The following is a 21,628-nucleotide window of genomic DNA, read 5'->3' on the forward strand; positions in this document are numbered from 1 at the left end:
TGGGAGAGGCCCTAAGAGACTTGCAAGTCTGGGGAGCCCGTGACCATGACTGACACAATGTAATGATCACTAGTAGGGGACAGCCCTGAGAGAGCAGCAAGTCCAAAGTTGACTTGATAGGCCCTGGGGAGACCAGGCAACGACCACTGGTGTGGTTATTAGCAATCTTCCTCCATGGTTAAGGAGGTTAGGGAGTGGAGTGCAGTGATGGGAATGAGCCCTCTCCAGTGAGTCTCAGGCACTTGAATAGTTGATTCCAGTCGGTGGCTATTTGGAGTGGACCAGGAGATGTGGTCTTGCTGGAATAGGTCACAGGTCGGCTTTGAGGTGACAAAGGCCCATGCCATTCTTGGTGTTCTGTTTGCTGTCTGTGGATAGAATGTGAGCTCAGACCTCTTCCATGCTCCCTGAGGTGAAGGTCATGTCTCTTAGCCCTCTAGAACCAAAGCCCAGAACCAACCCTTCCTTCTCTAGGTCGCTTTGGTCATTTATCACGGCAACAAAAATGTGACTAAACAACCCTGTTTCAAAAGCAAAACAAGCAATTTTAATTTTTAAAAGCTTAATTTTTCTTAAATGGCTATATGTTTAGTTATAATGTTTTAGAAGTAGAGGTAATATCCAGTGTTGCTCCAGGAGTTGGAAAAGGGGTTTCCTACCATGTACTACTGGTAGGAGTATATATCTCCAGCTGTGTGGTGGTGGTGCACACCTTTAACCCAAGCACTTGGGAGGCAGAAGCAGTCAGATCTCTGTGTGTTTGAGGCCAGCCTGGTCTACAGAGCTAGTTCTAGGATAACCAAGGCTACACACAGTAAACCTGTCTAGCAATAAATAAATAAATAAATAAATAATATGTTTTTAATATAGATTAGATATTGGGGTTCCTTGGTGTTGTTTTATGTTTGTTTGTTTTTAATGTGTTATTTACCATTCCTCAAGAATGTCCTTATATGTGAAGAACAGAGATACAAAGGCAAATTATTCAAAGGCTTCTGTTCACTTACTCATTAGATCCTGTGTGCTTTGTTCAAAGTTAATTCTATGTTCCTGTGTACTCTAGGCATAAGACATGTAGGTTTTTTGTGTGTCCTGAAAACTCTTGTGTTTTGGGGGGGGGCTGGCAAGATGGTTCAGCAGGTAAAAAATGCTTGAATGCTTGTGTGCAAGCCTGAGGACCTGAGTTTAATCCTGGAAACCTATCGTGGAGGGAGAAAACTGACTTCTAAAGTTCTCATCTGACTTCCACATGTATACGAGTACCCCCTCACACCGGGGGTGGGGGGTAGGGGTGGGGATGGGGTAGGGGTGGGGGGTGGGGGGTGAGATGCCTGCACACACAAATGCTCATACTAATAAGTTTTTCTGGGGGAAGGAACTGCAGATCAAAGTCTGGGCCACATGCCCAGTGTCCTAGCAGTGTACTGGTGAGTTATGTCCCTTGCCATCATACGGTAAATAATTCTGTCTGTTTTTATTGCATAAACATAGCAATGGTGAAAAACTAGATCTCTGCATCTTATGCTTTCTATATTGAATTGATAGTAGAATCCCAATTGGCTCTTACTGTCTCTACAGAATAAGACTTTGCTTAGGGGGACTGGAGAGATGGCCCAACAGGTATACGATGCTTGCTAAACAATCACAGTGTTCAGATGAGGACTCAGGTAAGAAATGGAGCACCCTGCCCACTCCTGTAACACAAGCCTAGGAGGGGAAGAGGTAGGGGGATCACTGGAGCTAGCTAGCTTCAGGCCTAGCCAAGAAAAGGCAAGGGCCTCCAAGGAATATTTGAAGATTGATGGGGGCAACACCAACTAGCCTCTTCTGGTCCATGTGTGTGCACAGACATGTGTACCTGAATTTACCACACATACACACACACACACACACACACATCAAAAACACAAAATATGATTGTTTTACCCCCTCAGTGGAGTACAGAGAGCCTTTAAATAATTTTCCAAATAAAATGTTTCCCATCTATGGTAATTAAAAGTTAATAAAAAAGACAGGAAAAGAAGCTTTTTTTTTTTTGGCTTTTTGAGACAGGGGTGTCTCTGTGTATCAGCTCTAGCTGTCCTGGAAATCCCTTTGTAGACCAGGCTGTCCTTGAACTCACAGAGATCCGCCTGCCTCTGCCTCCCCAATGCTGAGATTAAAGGTGTGAGCCACCACTGCAGGCCTCTATGGCTGTGTCTAGGTTTGCATTCTAATCTTCAGGCAAGCTTTATTTGTTAGATCATAAATAAAATATCTCCACATGTAGACGTTGTTTTTGTTTTTTTATGTGTGTATCCACATGGTAAAACCCCATAAGGAAATTGGCTTATAAACTAAGGAACACTTAAATAAATAAATTTTAGATTAAAATAATTAACCCAAACCACGTGTAGTTCACATGCCTTACGTAAACCTTTGTTAAGCAAAACAAAAATAAAAACAAGACATTCTCATAACTTTTAGCACACATTTAAGAGTACATTTTTTCCATTACATTTAGTGTGTGTGTGTGTGAAAACAGCTTCCAGGAGTCAGCTCTCTCCTTTGACCATGTGGGCTCTGAGATCAAACTCAGGTGGCCATGCCTTTAGCAGTGCAGCCATTCCAGCAGCCCTCCATCCAGGAGACAGACAGGGCTATGTTTACCGTGTTATATGTGCATGTGAGTTGCTTTTGCCTCAGAGTGACAAAACACCTTATAGAACAATCTGAAAGGGTTAATCCGAGCTCAGGGGTCGGTAGCATCAGTCAGTCCATCACAGCAGGGAAGGTGTGGTGGTCAGGGAGCCGAAGCTTGTGACTTCTCCACAGCCCATGGTGGAGCACGACTTTAGCCCCAGTACTCGGCAGTCAGAGGCAGGCTGATCTCTGTGAGTTCGAAGACAGCCTGGTCTACAAAGTAAGTTCCGCGACAGACAGGGCTACGCAGAGAAACTCTGCCTTGAAAAAATCCAACCAACCAACCAAACAACAGCAATAAAGACTTCATAGTAGACCAGGAAGCCAAAAGAGCTAGGCTGGAGCCAGGTGTCTTTCTCCTTCCTCCCCTCTTCCTCTTCTCCTCCCTTTTCTTCCCTCTTCTCAAATTGCAAAGGGTTGGACAGTAAATTATGACATCTGTTTTTGTTCTCTTGCCTCTTTTGTGAACAGCTTTCCTGCATTACTGTCTCCACTAACTGATCTCTGTCTGTCTGTCTGTCTCTCTGAGACAAGTCTCTTTATTAGCTCTAGCTGTCCTGGAACTTACTATGTAGACCAGGCTGGCCTCTGCATACTCAGTGCTGGGACTAAAGGCATGCACCACCACACCAGTGTCCTGCTTATACAACAGATCAACGCCCCAGCTCTGTGACAATGCTTATTGGCCATCTCATAAAATTATACACGTAATCAGTGGTCCAGGAAACATTTCATTTCTCAACTTGAGTATGAGCTGCAATCAGGGGAAAGGTCTTGGCAAGTACTCAACTAGGTGACTTAAAGATAAGGGCTTGAGAGGTGAATCAAGAGAGGTGGACACAGGCTGTCACCAGGATGACAAGGCAGTGTCACAGTGGCAGTGGTCATTTGAAAAACTGCCTTCCATTTCAATCAATTACCCATAGTCAAGGCGACCTCCTATTATGTTCAGCTCTCAAGCATAATGTTGTGGTCCTCGCAAGGCCACACACTAGAGACTTGGTTTCCAGTCTGTGGCACTGTTAGGAGGTGATGCAACCTTTAGGAGGTGGAGCCGATGGATGGAAGAAGTGAGATCAGTTGAGGGAGATTTTGCCCTCCCTCACTCTGGTTCCCAGCTGCCATGCAGGGGGCAGCTCTGCTCTGCCTCATGTGTCCTGCAATGGTGTTCTGTCTTACCACAGACCCAAAGCAATAAAGCCAAACTACTGTGGAATGAGACCTCTGAAGCCAGGAGCCAAAATCACCTTTCCCCCTTGCATTAATAACTTGAGTAGCTCAGGTGTTTTGTCACAGGCACAGAAAGCTGACTATCACTTAAAGCTAAGTGCAAGGACTTACAAACCTCTACCTTTTAATATGCTGTATTTCAGGAGAGAGAGGAATAGCTAGACCACCATAAGCTGTCCACCTCAGATCCTCTTCCTCTACAAAACACAAACAGAATAAAATTATCCAGTTCTAAGAGTAATTAAATTACCATAGAGGATCTGAACTTTTAATTGTGAAGACATTTTACAGTTATACAAATTTCCAAAACCTCAGAGATGTTTATACAGTTTATCAACTTCTCCTAATGTCAAATCTTTTGCACTATAGGTCAAATATAGTAATTTGGAAATTGACATGGTGTTATTGACTATGGGATCTATTTGAAATTAACTTACCGTTATCTTTAGGAAAATGTTTGTTCAAATGTTACCAAGAATAGAAGAGCAGGAGCTCCCCTATGTCAATCATAACAGCTCTATAAACAGGATCAAATCAGGGGACATGAGTGACATCAGAGCTATGGCACAGGAGTCTGTCCCGCCTGCTTGTTAGAAAAGGGGCTAAACCCCAGAGCCACAGACAGTGTCTACAGGGAAATCCCTCTAAATTAGTGGGATGACATCCATTGTCACATGCAACAACTTAGGTTTTATATGGTTTTGTTTTTCTAGACCCAGGCAGCACCTCTTTCTTTAAACAAGGGTTCTCATCAGCTAAGCAGAGGCGGCGAGTTTCACAGGAAAAAGAACATTCTGAAATGATTTTCTCCATAAAAGGGGCAGCAAAACACATTGGCTATCCTTGTGGAGTTGTGTAAGGAAAGGGCGGCTTGAACCTGGCCTGTTTAGGGAATATACTTCTCCCCTCGGGTTTCTCCAGGAAACAAACTCAGAGAACAACTTAGTTTCAATTCCATGACTGGTATTTTAGCAAGCGAGACAACTGAATTTTACATTTAGCTCAGCCTTCTGTAGGAACTATCTGAACAATGGCTTCCAGTCCTTTCAGTCTACCGCCTTTGACTGACATGTCTCTTTTTACATGTGGACAGCATTCTGCCCTACTTGGCAGCTAGGAGCTTACCTCTCACTTATGCTTCAAGAAAGTTTAGTTCTCCAATATTTTTTCTATTGTATACCTAGCGGGAAATAAATGTTCTCCACCCCAGTTCACACAATAAAATTTCTCTCTCTTGTCGGAATGACCCAGATGCCAGTTTTAGCAACCCTGCCTTTTCCACACTGAGTTCAGAACCCGTGTCTCTTAGTCCTGGAGACTTTCGGGAACCTCTGGGAGTTTCCTGATCATAAGTAGGCAGAGAAACTATTCTGTCTATTCATGAAACCCTGCCACAGAAATTCCCGTTTGGGGATAATTCTGGAGACAGCCCATCATCTGGGTATTTAGTGCAGCCATTCACTGGGTGCCTGCAATGGGTGGCCTCTGTGTGAGGCCAATCCTCTCCCAACTGTCTGGAAAGATATGTGTGACACTTGCATAGCACACTTACCTCTAGAACCAGGAGTCCCCAGCAAAGGTTCATAAATGGCAACAGCTGGGTCACTTCCTCAGCTGCGTCTCAGGTGCCAGAGACATCTGTGTCTTCAGTGTATGGGAGCCACAATTGAGGGCAGTAAAAGGCGGCTTTCCGTGTTCTGCCTCTCTCTGTATTTCTGCCTCTGTGTTGGGGGATATACTAGCCAGGTCAGCTCTTTGCTGCCTTTTACAGGAGACCAGACATGAGGCCCAATAGTACAACTCTTTAAAACCTAACTCATGGAGCTTCAAGTTGCTTTTCCCCCTTCCCCCTTCTGCTCCTTGTTCAGGCAGCATGAAACTATGATTTCGTTTAGGCAGAAAGACATTGTAGGACAAGAAGAGAGTGAAATCTAGGTATTTCTTCCTACCAGACCGAATCATCGCCTAGGTTGCTTGCTTCATCCTAATAGAAAACCTAGAGCTCCCGTCAGGCGGCCCTCTTCCCCAGCCCTTTGGGGCTTCAGGGGCTGTCTGTCTGTTAGCAGATAATGGGGGGGGGGGGAAGGTGTCCTTTACTCCGAGGAAGACTTTCCTGTCTGAGGTGTACATAACTCCAGATTCAACTCCTTGACTGAGGAAACTTGAATGGAATTCTCCAACAAAAGTTGAAGAGTAGTTTTATTACTATAGGCAGAAAGCTTAAAGAACAAAGATGGAAGATTTATAGAAGACAGCAGAGTTCCAGAAAGTTCTGCTTACACAGATTTCCAGAGAGGTCCCCAAGAGAAGAAAAACAAAACAAAACAAAAACAAAAACAAAAAACAAAAACAAACAATCCTTGAATTTCTCTAGGGGTGGGCCAACACTAGATGGGTTAATCCTCTGACTATGGGGAGACAGCCATTTGAAGGCACAAATTCTATGCACATTCTCCTGGTCCATCCAGCGAGGTGCTGCTTGTCAGTCAGGGGTGGTGGAATCCTTTCTCTATCCATCTCTGACCTCTGCAGTCTTAGCCCTTGCCCTTGTCTGTCTGCTGGTAGTTACTCTTGGCCAGTGTTGATCCACCCTGACCTTGCAAGGTCTTACGAGTCTTAGAACTTCTTAGACCTTGGTGGTGCCTGCTAGCCATTTAACCTGTGCTGTCTTTGTTTCTAGGTTATATAATCATCTCATAGCTTTACCGTGGGCCTTTTTTCCTTTATTATCGGCAGAGGGTAACAGTTATCACAGCTACCAACACATGGCTGTGGTTCTAGAGAAAGGCTGGTCTAGAAGGCTTAGTAAGGGCATTAAGAAGATTAAGGGCATATGGCCCTGTTTCTCATGGATTACTAGAATTACAGTTTCCTGGATGTTTTGGCACAATCCAAATTTTTGGAAGGATATCTTTTTCAGTCTTTCTTTTATATACTATTTCACCTCTCACCAGAGTGTAAAGATTAATCATTACTCATCTCCCACACTGTAATATCTAACAAACGCTAGGGGGCATGGCACAGAGGCTGTCACCAAAGATCCCGGAAGGATTTAAAGCTGTAACAGCTTGTCCTGGGAGGCCTAGAAGTGCCAGGGCACAGCCAGAATCTGAAGCAATGCAAGCATTTACCTCCCAGAACCGGATGGCTCCTATGATGATCCTGGAGCCGGCGGGCCGCAGCTGCTGGGACGAGCCGCTCAGCATCTCCGTGCACGGCCTGGCCCCCGAGCAGCCCGTCACGCTGCGCGCCGCCCTGCGCGACGAGAAAGGCGCGCTCTTCCGCGCCCACGCGCGCTACTGCGCCGACGCCCACGGCGGCCTGGACCTGGCGCGCGCGCCCGCGCTGGGCGGCAGCTTCGCGGGGATCGAGCCCATGGGGCTGCTCTGGGCCATGGAGCCCGAACGGCCATTGTGGCGCCTGATCAAGCGCGACGTGCAGACGCCCTTCGTGGTGGAGCTGGAGGCGCTGGACGGCCACGAGCCCGACGGCGGGCGGCTGCTGGCGCGGGCGGTGCACGAGCGTCACTTCATGGCTCCCGGGGTGCGGCGCGTGCCCGTGCGCGAGGGCCGTGTGCGCGCCACGCTCTTCCTGCCTCCAGGTGAGCAGCCCTCAAACATAGCACAACCCTCCAATTAGGGACAAAATTAATCACCTGGAATCTTGGTAGTTCAAACTTCACTGCACATGACTTAGTCGGTAAAGCGTTTATCTAGCACCCAGGTTTAGTTCCCCATTACCAAGAAAGTGGATGCAGTGGTCCATGTACGGAATCTCAGCAATGGGGAAGTAGAGGCAGTAGGTTCAGGAGTTTAAGGTTATCAATTCCAGCCTGGGCTATATGAGACTGTTTATAAATAAATAATTTGTACATCCAATACAAATACCCTAGAAAACTGTAGCAAATGTAGATGAAATGTGGCTTCAGTTTGATGGTTTTGAAAATTATAAGCCTTGGACATAGAAAGAGGAAGTGCTGCAGGAGGATTTATTTTCGAGATTATTCCAAGACGACCAATGATGATTAGGTATCAAAAAACTTGGGTGCCCAAGTCATCAGTTTCTGAGTTGTAAGGTTCCAAAAAAGTTTATGTTTTGCTAGAATAGGAAACATACGTATTCCAAGCCATTAGTTTAGGGATATCCAGCACCCTGCCCCCTGAAGTTCACAGGAGCTGGCCACTCAGGGCTGCTGTCCATTCAACATGGTGCTGCTAATCTGAGGACAGCTGGTTCACCCACAGGTGTGAGTCTAGGCAATAGGAGAGGGCAGAGTCCCCACTTGGCATTTTAATGCAGGTAAGGTCAAGGATCTCCCACTAATATTCCACCCAACAAGGCATATTTTCAAACAAGGAAAAGAGGCTTGGATGTTCCATGTCCTTCCTCCTACCCCCTGTACAAACAGAATGAGTTAGCAAGCCATTTGGTAACTAAATCTGCAAGGAAGATTGTTTTTATTTTTATTTTTAAGGACATGGACCCTTTCCAGGGATCGTGGACCTCTTCGGAGTTGGAGGTGGCCTTCTGGAGTACCGAGCTAGTCTGCTAGCTGGGAAGGGCTTTGCTGTCATGGCTCTGGCTTACTATAACTACGATGACCTCCCCAAGGGCATGGATATCTTTCACCTGGAGTACTTTGAAGAAGCTGTGAATTACCTGCTCAGTCACCCTCAGGTTTGCTGTTAGAGTATTTCTACTTAAAGTCTGGGGTCCTAAATGCCTCCTGGAATCAAAGCTGGGTTTGCAACCCAGTAGCTTGAAGCTTTATAACAACATTTAGTTTTTTTTCCAAATCCACAGAACAAAGTATATTTAACTGGGATGATCTCAGGAGGCATGAAAAGGTTGTACACAGAAGTTTGAATCTCTCATAGGGTGACCCACCATCCCAGATTGCTGAGAGGAAAGGGTTGTCTCCAGCAATGTCCATTGCCCACCCAAACTGAGGTTGTCAAGACAAATCATGAGTATTCATCTCCTTAGCCGTGTCAGGGTCTTATATCTGTGATTTTGTGTCCAGCCTGCAGGTTTGTTATAAGCATTAAATAACTCATACTTATGAAGTGCTTAGAATATGCCTGTCATTTACTGCTAGGTTTATATTCATCCATTCAGCAAATACTAAAGGGTATAGACACATCATGGACAGGCAGAGAAGACAAGGCCATGCCTGTCTACACATAAACATAGACACAGGGTGGGGACAGGGATGGAGAGATGGGGAAAGGGACAGTAATTGTAAAATTCCGTGTTTGTGAAGTGACAGAATCAATAGGGAATAGTTGAAATACAATAAAGAGGAAGAGACTCATCCTGAAGACCAAAACATTCACTATTGTTCATTGTCTAGATCCATCATCAATTGTGACTTTGTAAACACTTCAGTACCCATCACAATTTACCCAAAAGAAAATAAATACAGAAAGAAATTAACAGTGATTCAGAATCTTCCAAAGTGGCTTATATTGATTCTGTTTTGTTTATATACAACCTGATTATGATTTTCATATACACAGCTATACCAGGCAAACAGCAAAACTGCTTGATATTTAATTATGTCAAACAGGGCTTGACCTGTGATTTCTCATTGGAGTAGCAGGTAGACTCTGAGCTTCTCAGATGCCCAGTGACCCTTCCAAAGTCAGGATGGTATTGGGTCATTCTCAGGCTCAGGGCCACCTGATGTGTAGGACTGGGTACCACCCACTGTCCTACCTTTTATGTAGGCTCATTCTCCTCCTTTTCTGTCTGTGTCTTTCTCAGGTAAAAGGTCCAGGAATTGGGCTGCTTGGCATTTCCAAAGGGGGTGAACTTGGCCTTGCTATGGCCTCCTTCCTGAAGGGCATCAAAGCTGCTGTCATCATCAATGGTTCCGTGGCTGCTGTTGGGAGCACCATATACTACAAGGATGAGACTATACCCCCTGTGACTATGCTGAGAAATCAAGTCAGAATGACCAAAGATGGCCTCAAGGATGTGGTCGATGCTCTGCAAAGCCCTTTGGTTGAAGAGAAGAGCTTCATCCCCGTGGAAAGGTCTGACACAAACTTCCTGTTGCTAGTAGGTCAGGATGACCACAACTGGAAGAGCGAGTTCTATGCCAATGAGCTCTCCAAACGCTTACAGGCCCATGGGAAGGAGAAGCCCCAGATCATCTGCTACCCAGAAGCAGGGCACTATATTGAGCCCCCTTACTTCCCACTGTGCAAGGCTGGCATGCACCTCCTGGTGGGTGCTAATATCACCTTTGGAGGGGAGCCTAAGCCTCATGCCATGGCCCAGGAGGATGCATGGCAGCAACTCCAGACTTTCTTCCACAAACACTTGGGTGGTGAAGAAAGAACAATCCCATCAAAACTGTGATTTTTATTTGTTTTATTTTATTTAACATCCCTAATGCAGGTCTCTCCTGGGAATAGCCTCCACTGTGTGTGTGGAGGCTATTACACACACACACACACACACACATAAATAAAAATACATGGTTTTGAAAGCATAAACAATGGTCCCTAGTCTGTGTTGGCACTATCTTGTGGATTTCACTGATTGTAGACTTCCATGCAGACTTTTTCATGTCATTTTATAGATTATATATGGAGACCTTTCATGTCATTTTATAGATTATATATGGAGACCTTTTCATGTCATTTTATAGATTATATGTGCAGACCAATTCATGTCATCGCCTCACACAGTACACCATGATTACTAAGACAGCATCCATTCTGTAGTGCATGTTCTAAGTAACCTTCAAGTGACTTAAAGCTACATGCATGTCATCTGGAAATAGTATTCTCTATGAGACATGTCAGCCACTGCAGATTTGGCATCTGTAGAGGTCCCAGCACTAACTCCTCATGAATACCTGTGGACAACTGTAACATCAAACATGTTGTGATAGCAGATGTTGAGTTTCTTCTTTTAGGATGGAAATATGACTGTGGCCCCACCACAACCCGGGTTCAGGTCCTGAGACAGGGAAGGGGCATTGGCACAGAGAAATGAAGTGTCTGACCACCAAGTTTCACACAAGTGGCTGGCCCTGAATAGCTCGAGCTATCTTTATTTATACTTCAAAACAAGCATATTTTCCTCCACCCTCCAGGATTGTCCTCCAGGGGGAAAAAAATCCCATCTTTTACATCAAAACAGCTTTTAAACCAAAAACAATACTCAACATTTTGTTAGATTGGCTAAATTTTGAGCCAGGCACATCCTGTCCTTATAAAGCTAAAAGGTAATAGCTGTTACAAGCAGTTTTCCTGCCAGCTTGGCCCCACAGCTGTGTTAGCCCCCAAATAACACAGAGACGATGTATTAGATATAATGCTGTTGGCCAGTTATTGGATGGCTCTGTCTTAAACATTAACTCATTTCTGTCAATCTAAGTGTTTCCACGTGGTCTTATCTTACCGGAGAGAGAGTCCAGAGGTTCTTCTCAAATTCCTACATCTTGACTCCCCTACTACATCTCCCAGAATCCTCCTTGTCTCCTAGTCCCACCTATCTTGCTTTCCTATTTGCCAACAGTGCCTTATTCATTAACCAATAAAAGAAACATATTTACAGAATGACATCTTCCATCACATATAAAAGGACATATGCACGCGTTTTCAAGAACAACAGTATCATTCAAAACTTAACAAAGCCTATTTACACAAATAGGGGTGTTTTGCTGTAAACTGCCAGCATACAGTTAGCTTGTATTTTTCTAACTGTTCCTTTGTCCTACAAAAGAGTCCTGCACTCCTAAGCCTCTCTGTAAGAAACCTGAGAAGCATCAGCACCCAAAAAATTTCAGGGGAAAATACTGGAGAAAAAAAAAATGGTGTTTCCTGGAATGATTACACCTGTCCTTTGTGTGACTGAAAAAGTAAAACTATAAATGAGAGACAAGAGAGTGTGCAGTCCGCATGATTCCAGCCCTGGCCCTTGGCAAGTGAGAGACTGTGGGTCATGCCTTGCAGAAACCCAGTGAACAATTGTTCATATGCTGATCTGAAACTAGGCCACAGGCTCCCAACGAAGTACCATCATGACTATCAACTGATAAGAAACACAAATAATCAGATTTCAAAGGAAATTCAGTTTTACATCTTTGCTTTCTTTTGGATGAATAAAGGTTTTTTTTTTTTTTTTTTTTTTTTTTTTTTTTTTTTTTGAGAAACAAATTATGCCAGGCTCCTATTTACACATAAGGACACAAGATTTTGTTGCTTCAAAAGTTGATAAAACATTATTTAGCTTAGTTACACAAGAAATTTTAACAATGATAAACATGTATATAATAAGGACATCACTAGATACAAATAGTTACCGAATAATAAGCAATTCTTAAGCCCAGGCAGTCCTTGAATTCATGATACTCCTATTTCAGCCTCTGGGGCGCTGGGATTGTTGGCCTGCGCCACCATGCCTACCTTCTCTAGTTCCCTTCCCGCCCCCACACCAATTCTCTATATATATGTGTGTGACTGGTGCCTCAGAGGCCAGAATGAAACGTCAGATACCCTGGAACAGGAGTTACAAGCATATGTAAGCTGTGCTGCTCCGAAGTGAACCTAGGCTGTTCAACAAGGGCTCCTAACTACTTAGCCATCTCTCCATCGCCATCTAGTGTTCTTTTTGTTTCTTTGTTTGTTTGTTTGTTTGTTTGTTTAATATGAGTGTTGTTCCTACATGAATGTTGGTACCATGTGTGTGCAGTGCTGGTGGAGGCAAGAAAAAGGCATTGAATCATCTGCAATTAGCTTGTGAGCTGCCATGTAGGTGTTGGGAATCAGACCGGGGCCCCTGAAAGAGCAGCCAGTGCTCTTAACCATTGAACCATCCCTCCAACCCTGCTAATCTTATGTTTTGTTTTGTTGACATAGGGTTTCTCTATGCAGTCCCAACTGTTCTGGAACTTGCTCTGTAGACCAGAATGGCCTCGAGTTCAAAGAGACCTACCTGCCTCTGCCTCTTGAGAGCTGGGATTAGAGGCGTGTGCCACCATCCCTGGATCTTTTTACATAAGCAATTTCTGATGTTTTCCCACCTTAAAACTCAAAAACAGGCTGGAGAGATGGGTCAGCAGTTAAGAGTACTTTCTGATGTTCAAGATCATTGAATTTGATTCCCTGCATCCATGTTGGAAACTCTGAGTTCAGGGCCAGCCTGATCTACACAGTGAGTTCCAACACAGCCAGGGCTACACAGTGCCACCCTGTCCCAAAAAAAAAAAAAAAAAAAAAAAAAAATGGACATGGTAGGCTCGGAGAATCTGTGGTGGAAATACTCAAATGTATTCTAATAAGGTGTATGCCATATGAGAGGTGCTGTTACATTGGCATCTAATGTATTTGATTGGACAGAAGAGGATGGATCTTCAAGGACTGTGAGAAAAGGGTGACATAATTTATACTTCTAAATATTAGAAGACTGATAATCTTGAAAAAACTCAAACAAAACAAAACAAACAAACAAACAAACCCCAAATATACACCTCTGAGAAAACAAAGAACTCCACGACAGAGGCCTGTCAGAAGAGGGAGTCTTGCTCACCTGTCATTTCATGGCACTTTCTAGTCAGACCCAAGATATGAGACGGTGAGAGGAGCAGCTTTCTTCTGCATGGCCCTTGTGGCCCCCTCTTCATGGACCTGAGGAGGGGACAGCCACTATACAAATCCATGGAGACAATACCCTCCATAAGCATTACTGGTGTGGCGAATCAGGAGAGAGGCTAGACTTGCCTAACTCCTGGTCCACTGTCCTAAAAACAATTCTGAAAACTCCGTGAGTACAGCCCACAGTCTCCAAGGGGTCTTTCAAGGCATGCAGGTGGATGGTACCTTCTCACACATGTGCAAACATGTAGTCATCGTTTGTACATTCAGCGTCTTGGTTGGAACATTTCCTTATTAACAGGCCACTGCCCACCTCTAGCTCCATGGCGACTGAGAAATCCTGATCTTGCAGATACTGTAATGCCGCACTTGTTGCCAAACCTACTTAGCACAATGTACGGAAACCTTGCCTTTACCTCGGCCAAAGCCCTGTACACAGAACTGAGGGACTAAGGGCCGCCCTGTGAACTAAGTAAACTCACCAGTCAGAATAGTCACTGAATTCCCCATGCATTTGCCCCAGTTTCTTCTGCCTCAGGGGAACAATATACTTCAGTGCTGTGAGGTATAATTAAGATTACACATAGAGTTTACCATAGCAGATGCATCAGAGCTAAACCCTGAGCTCACCTGAGACTGAAAAGTGTGTGTGTGTGTGTCTGTGTGTGTGTGTGTGTGTGTGTGTGCAGGGATGGTGGTGGTGTGTGTGGTGGTGGTGGTGGTAGTGTGTGTGTGTGTGTGTTAAAAAGCATGTTATGGGAACTCCCTTAAAGAAAAAGTTGCTTTGCCCCCTTCAATAGATCACAGGACAAGTGAGACTCTTAAAACTGGCCATCACTCCTCACATTTTGTTAGAAATATAATGGATTCCATTGTCTTTTTATAAATTGGCAAATTTATATTTCATGATTTTTGATTTTGGTTCATGTGCAAATTCCAAAATGAAAGCTACATCATCGTGGTACATATGTATTTTTGTGTGATACATCTGTTCACTTACATTATGTTGGTTGTATCCTCATGTCAAAATCTCCTAAAGAGGTCTGGAGAGATAGCACAGTGGTTGAGAACACAGGTTCAACTCCCAATACCACATGGCAGCTCACAACCAGTCTGGAACTCTAATTCCAAGGTATCTGACACCATCTTCTGGCCTCTATGGGTTCTGCACACATATGGCAAACAGACATCCAAATAAACAAAACTCTAGTACACATAAAGTAAAAATACATAAGTCTTTTATTTGTTGGTTTTTGTTTTTTGAGACAGGGTTTTTCTGTGTAGTTTTGAAGACCAGGCAGGCCTCAAACTCACAAAGATCTGCCTGCCTCTGCCTCCCGAATGCTGGGATTAAAGGTATGCACCAGTATCGCCCAGCCACCACCACACAGCTGATGAAGCTCTTTAGAAGGAATATATTTCCATCATATAATCCACCATATAAACAAAATGAAAGAAAAAAAAAACATGATCATCTCATTAGATGCTGAAAAAGCCTTTGACAAAATTCAACACCCCTTTGTGATAAAGGTCTTGGACAGAATAGGGATACAAGGAAATACCTAAACATAATAAAGGCAATATACAGTAACCCAACAGCCAATATTAAACTAAATGGAAAGAAACTCAAAGCTATCCCATTGAAATCAGGAACAAGACAAGGATGTCCACTTTATATCTATTCAACATAGTACTCAAAGTTCTAGCTAGAGCAATAAGACAACAAAAGGAGGTCAAGAGGTAACAAATTGGAAAAGAAGAAGTCAAACTCTCACTATTTGCTGATGATATGTTTACATAAGTGATTCCAAAAATTCTACCAAAGAACTTCTACAACTGATAAACACCGTTAGTAATGTGGCAGGATACAAGATTAACTAAAAAAAAAAAAAAAAAAAAAAAAAAATCAGTAGCCTTATCATATACAAAGGATAAATGGACTGAGGAAGAAATCAAAGAAGCATCACCCTTCACAATAGCCACAAACAACATAAAATATCTTGGGGTAACGCTAACCAAATAAGCAAAAGACCCGAATGACAAGAACTTTGAGTTTTTAAAGAAAGAAATTAAAGAAGATACCAGACAATGGAAAGATCTTCCATGCTCTTGGATAGGTGGGATCAACATAGTAAAAATGGCAATCTTGCCAAAAGCAATCTACAGATTCAATGCAATCCCCATCAAAACCCCAGCACAATTCTCCACAGACCTTGAAAGAACAATAATCAATTTGATATGGAAAAACAAAAAACCCAGGATAGTGTTACAAGTAGCTTCCCACCAGCCTGGCCCCAGAGCCATGTCACCCCAAATAACACACAGAGACAGTGTATTCATGTTGGCTGGTTATTAGCGTTTCTTATTGGCTAGCTCCGTCTTAAATATTAACTAATTTCTATCAATTTAAGTGTTTCCACATGGTCTCATCTTACCAGAGAGAAGGTCTAGACAGCTTACTTCTCTCTTGTCCTACATCTTGACTCCTCTTTACTACCTCTCCCAGAATCCTCCTTGTCTCCTAGTCCCACCTATCTTGCCTTTCTATTTGCCAACAGTGCTTTATTCATTAACCAATAAAAGAAACATATTTACAGAATGACATCTCCCACCAGGATATTCAAAACAATCCTATACAATAAAAGATCATTTGGGGTTATCATCATCCCTGAATTCAAGCTCTAGTATAGAGCTATAGTAATGAAAACAGCTTGGTATTGACATAAAAACAGACAGGTGGACCAATGGAATTGAAGAGAAGATCCCGATATCAACCCATACACCTATGAACACCTAATTTTTGACAAAGAAGCTAAAAATATAAAATAGAAAAAAGAATGCATATTCAACAATTGGTGCTGGTATAACTGTCTGTCAACATATAGATCCATATCTATCACCATGCACACAACTCAAGTCCAAATGAATCAAAAACATCAATATAAATCCATCCATACTGAACCTCATAGAAGAGAAAGTGGGAAATACTCTTGAACACATAGGCATAGGGGACCACTTCCTAAATAGAACACCAGTAGCACAGACACTGAGAGCAACAATTAATAAATGGAACATCTTGAAACGGAGAAGCTTCTGTAAAGCAAAGAACACAGTCAACAAGACAAAACAGCTCCCTACAGAATGGGAAAAGATCAAGCATTGGTGGCTCACACCTTTAAACCTAGCACTCAGGAGGCAGAGGCCCGCGGATCTCTGTGAGTTCGAGGCCAGCATGGTCTACAGAGCTAGTTCTGTGACAGGCTCCAAAGAAATACAGAGAAACCCTATCTCAAGAAGCAAAAACAAAACCAACCAAACAAACAAACAAAAAAACAGAATTGGAAAAGATCTTCACAAACCCCACATCTGACAGAGGGCTGATCTCCAAAATATACAAAGAACTCAAGAAACTAGACATCAAACTACCAAATAATCCAATTTAAAATGGGCTACAGATCTAAACAGAGAATTCTCAACAGAACAATCTCAAATGGCAGAAAGAGACTGAAGGAAATGCTTGATATTCTTAGTATCGGGGGGAATGAAAATCAAAACAACTCTGAGATTCCATCTTACACTGATCAGAATGGCAAAGACCAAAAACACCTATGACAGCTAATGCTAGAGAGGATGTGGAGAAAGGGGAATACTCCTTCATTGCTGGTAGGAGTGCAGACTTGTACAGCCTATATAGAAATCAGTATGGCCATTTCTCAGGAAATTAGGGATCAACCTTGTTAAGAGCAGGTTTTTCCTGCCAGCCTGGTCCCAGAACCGTGCCAGCCCCAAATAACACACAGAGACGCTGTATTAGATATAATGCTGTTGGCCTGTTACTAGAGTTACTTATTGGCTAGCTCTGCCTTAAATATTAACCCATTTCTAGTAATCTAAGTATTTCCACGTGATCTTATCTTACCTGGAGAGAGGGCCCAGAATCCTTCATTTTGAATCTCCTCCCTACTCCTTCCTCTCTCCTCCTAGTTTCCTAGTCCCTCCTATCTTGCTTTGCTATTGGACAACAGTGCTTTATTCATTAACCAATAAGAGAAACATATTTACAGAATAGCATCTCCCATTACAGCCTACTTCAAGACTCTGCAATACCACTTTTGGTCATATACCCAAAGGAGGTTCCCTCACACCACAAGGACATTTGCTTAACTATGTTCGTAGCAACATTATTTGTAATAGCCAGATCTTGGAAACAACCTAGATGCTCTTCAGCTGAAGAATGGATAAGGAAAATGTGGCACATTTACATAGTGGTAAGAAACAATGACATCCTGAAATTCACAGGCAAATGGACAGAACTAGAGGAAAACATCCTGAGTGAGGCAACCCAGACTCAGAAAGACAAATATAGTACATACTCACTCATAAGTGGATACCAGATGTAAAACAAAAGATACCCAGCCTACAATCCATAACCTCAGAGAAGCTAGAAGCCTCTTCCAGAAACAGATGGAAGCAGATGCGGAAATCTACAACTTACCATTGGGCCGACCTCCTGGAGGACAACCTAAGTGAGGGAGGAGTGATAATATTAACAAAGGAGTCAAGACCATGGTGGGGAAACCCACAGAATCAGCTGACCTGAGCTCGTGAGAGATCACTGACTCCGATCTGACAAATGGGGAACCTGCATAAGACCAAACTGGACTCCCTTAATATAGGTGACAATGGTGTGACTGGGACAATATATGAGGCCACTGGCAGTGGCTCCAAGACCTAACACTAATGCACAAACTGACGTAGTGGAGCCCATTCTATATGGAGAGATTCCTTGCCCAGCCTGGACACAGGGGCATGGGGTGGGGGGGTGGAGGGTGGAGAGGTGCCTTGGTCCTGCCCCAAGGAGATAATGGGACAGACTAAGTAGACTTCCTAGCGGAGGCCTTACCCTCTCCAAGGAGCAGATGGGGGTATGGGGTGGGGAGAAGAGGGATAAGTGGGGTAGGGGAGAGGGAACTGGGATTGGAATATAAAAAATAAATTAATAAAAAAGAAGGAATATGCTAGGGAAACCTGTGAGATAAATTTTTATAAGTGAACTGGTCTTTGTAAAATGAACATTTCAATTGTTAAATAATAAATGTGCATAAGATCACTGAATCATTTTAAAGTAAGTTACAATGTTGAGCCATCACTTGCTAAATGTAAATTCAAGTATCCCTGTCTTCTTAAACTTTCTGTGAAACAGTTGTAGCTGATTATATTATCAAATATCTTCTACACCTAGGCCATTTTTTCCCTATGGAAAATATATGAGTCCAGAAACCAAGGAACATGTTTCATTATTGGGTTTATTTCTTCCTGGGTCTTTATTAAAATGTAAGGTACTGAGGGCTGGAGAAATGGCCCAGTAATTAGGAGCATGGAATGCTCTTCCAGAGGACCCATGTTCAGTTCCCAGCCCCCACATGGCAGCAGCTGGTAATCTGATTCCTTCTCTGGCCTTCACAGGCACCAGGCATGCACTTGGTAAACAAACATACAAGCAGGCAAAACACCCATATACTTTTTTTTTTTTTTAAAGTATGATACTTATAGTTAAAAATTCTGATAAACGTGATTCCAAATGCAGAAAGAAAAGCAAGTTACAGGTTTGGTTTTTTGTTTGTATGTTTTGTTTTGGTGCAAAAGAAATAAAGAAAATATAAAATCTGTTGGGTTTTTTTTCCGTTCAAGAGTTGTTGCCATGTCTAGGTGGATAATTTTCCACTCAAAACTTCCTCCCTAGAACGTGCAATGCCCACATCTAGAGTGTGGGCTGTGACTACAGTATAAATCTACGTACAGAAGCTGAGGGGCAAGGGACTCGGGGGGGGGGGGATGGGGGAGGAGAATTCGTGTCAAAGTTTTATAACAAGAATGGTGCACGAATTCCCCCTAGCAAGGAGAAGCTGGCCTTTTCCACACCAGTGAGGTCCAAAAGAACCGGCTAAACACATGGTACAACTGGTCTGGGTCATCATCAGGACTGCCGTATCTCTGCTCCATATAACGCACTAATTGTTCCGACAACCAATGAGCTTCATTTTCATCTTGTGAAAAAACACCAACAGGCCCTTGCCCCATGGGTCAGGGCCTGTCCATACTGGTAGATGGGTCTTTCCATTTGACCTGAGCAAATGTTTTGGTGGTGCCTTCATGCCAAAACCAATCGAAAATAAATAAGGTATGAATCACTGTATTATGTGGTAACTGAGGGTATAACCACCCCCATATATATATGAGTGTTAAGACTTCCATGTACCTTTTTAACAATCCCTTGCTCTAGAGTAGTGTATTATCTCAAATCCAGAGCCTAATATTGGGATTCTAGCATCATTACTTTAATGGTACCCAGACAGGAATTATCATTTATTTAAGGTGTCACTGATGCAAGAGCCAATAGCAATTACCAGAAGCAGAAGGGTCAAGAGTCTGTGATGGCTGACATATATACATATGGAACTTGAAATTGGTAATGAGGACCAGTTTTTATTTTATCTCATCACTTTTTTTATGACAAGAAATTTCCTTTTGATCTAATATTTCAGGAAGGGGACAGGAGATGATGTACTTGCCTTTGTTATTACTTTATGTTGACCTTAGGACATTGTACTCAGGGCCCTGAGTTTGTTAGTAATAAGCCTGAGCAATAGGCCAAACAGTTTATACTTAATATAAGCTTCTGTGTGTTTGTTTAGGACTGAATGGCTGCAGGATGGGGCAGGACAAAAACATCCATCTACAGTCCGGCTCTCTCTATCCTTGCCCCTCTGGTTTAGCCAGACATAGACAAATCCCTTAACACTTCAAACAAGAATATATATATATATATATATATATATGTGTGTGTGTGTATGTATATATGTATATATGCATATATGTATATATGTATATATGTATATATGTATATATGTATGTATATATATATACACGTATATATGTCATAATAATAGAAATAACTTAAACTTGCATCAACATATAAAAACCTGCACCAGTGTGAAACATTTGAGATTAGCAGCAGTTTTCTTTATCTTAATCAATAATAATTTGCACCCGATTTCCTTACAAGTATTTGTAATCCATTGGATCTAAATGACTAACACCCATATATTTTTTCTTTTTCCTTTGGAGACAAAAGCATAATTTTTTTTCCAAACATAATGTGTCTTTGACTTTTATTTTAAAGCCAAAGTTTTGACTATTTTTCAGACTGTGTCAGCCTATCAGCTGACCAGCAGCCAAGATTAGACCTTGACTATCATCCCAGAATCATAAATTGTTGAAGAACTTTGCTTAGGAAGGGATGGAGGAGCAGCGCTGGTGGGCATAGGGAGTGTCTTTGGCTGCCAGTGTTCCTGAAAAAAAAAAAAAATTGCTATCCTCTCTGGCCACATCCCAGATTCTCTGTTTCTAATTCATGCACTTTGTCAGCTGTCGGCAATCAAGTCTCCACCTCCCCGTTTGCCTGAGGGCATCTCCCCTCTCTGCCCAACTGAGCATGTGCACTCCCAGCTTCTGCAGGAGCCATAACAATGGAGGAAAGTAACTAACCCTTCCTTGGCTTGTCTCTTTAACCCCAGCACTTGGGAGGCAAAGGCAGTGGATCTCTGTGAGTTCAAGGCCAGCCTGGTCTACAGAGTGAGTTCTAGGACAGGTTCCAAAGCTGCAGAAAAATCCTGTCTTGAAAAAACAAAGTTTTCTTTCCAGGCAATAAGCCCTAAGTCACTGGCTTGGGCCCTAAAGTCCTGGAACTGATCCAGGGGGACAGAGGCAGAGGCTGCCTGTCTCCTCTCCTCTAGGATTGAAAAAGGGAAATGAATAGACAGAAAGAGACAACAATGGCACAGACAACCAGGTTCTGGTACCCTGACTCTGGAAGGGGACCCCATCACCTACAGATAGAGGTGGGTTCCAGACGTGTCTTGCCCCACCAGGCTGGCTGCAGTCAGTGCATCCACCCGGCATAACTGGGTCTCCAGATTCAGATAGCAAAGCTTTTCAGGGACATGAACACATGGATCGGAGCAGCAGCATAGTAACAGTCAAGACACAGACCAAGACAAAAAGGCATAGGTCCTTTACACGATTGCTGTAGTCCTTCCTTAGTA

The 21,628-nt window shown here is 43.1% G+C and overlaps 1 protein-coding gene across 3 annotated transcripts in view; it reads left to right on the plus strand.

Moving 5' to 3' along the window:
• Nucleotides 1-6,917: 6,917 nt before the first annotated feature.
• The window catches only part of LOC127230956 (acyl-coenzyme A thioesterase 1), a 55,292-nt gene continuing 40,581 nt past the window's right edge, over nt 6,918-21,628 (plus strand). The window contains exons 1-3 of one of the 3 annotated variants that reach the window (XM_051196309.1): nt 6,918-7,513; nt 8,387-8,589; nt 9,679-10,320. In XM_051196309.1, the coding sequence (XP_051052266.1) occupies nt 6,928-7,513; nt 8,387-8,589; nt 9,679-10,278 (1,389 nt within the window). In that variant the 5' untranslated portion in view covers nt 6,918-6,927 and the 3' untranslated portion in view covers nt 10,279-10,320. Of the gene's footprint in view, nt 7,514-8,386; nt 8,590-9,678; nt 10,321-21,628 lie in introns of those variants that run through there. The other 2 variants (XM_051196308.1, XM_051196307.1) reach the window with 2 other exon arrangements.

This window comes from Phodopus roborovskii, unplaced genomic scaffold (genome assembly GCF_943737965.1).
Source record: "Phodopus roborovskii unplaced genomic scaffold, PHOROB, whole genome shotgun sequence".
Classification (NCBI taxonomy): domain Eukaryota; kingdom Metazoa; phylum Chordata; class Mammalia; order Rodentia; family Cricetidae; genus Phodopus; species Phodopus roborovskii.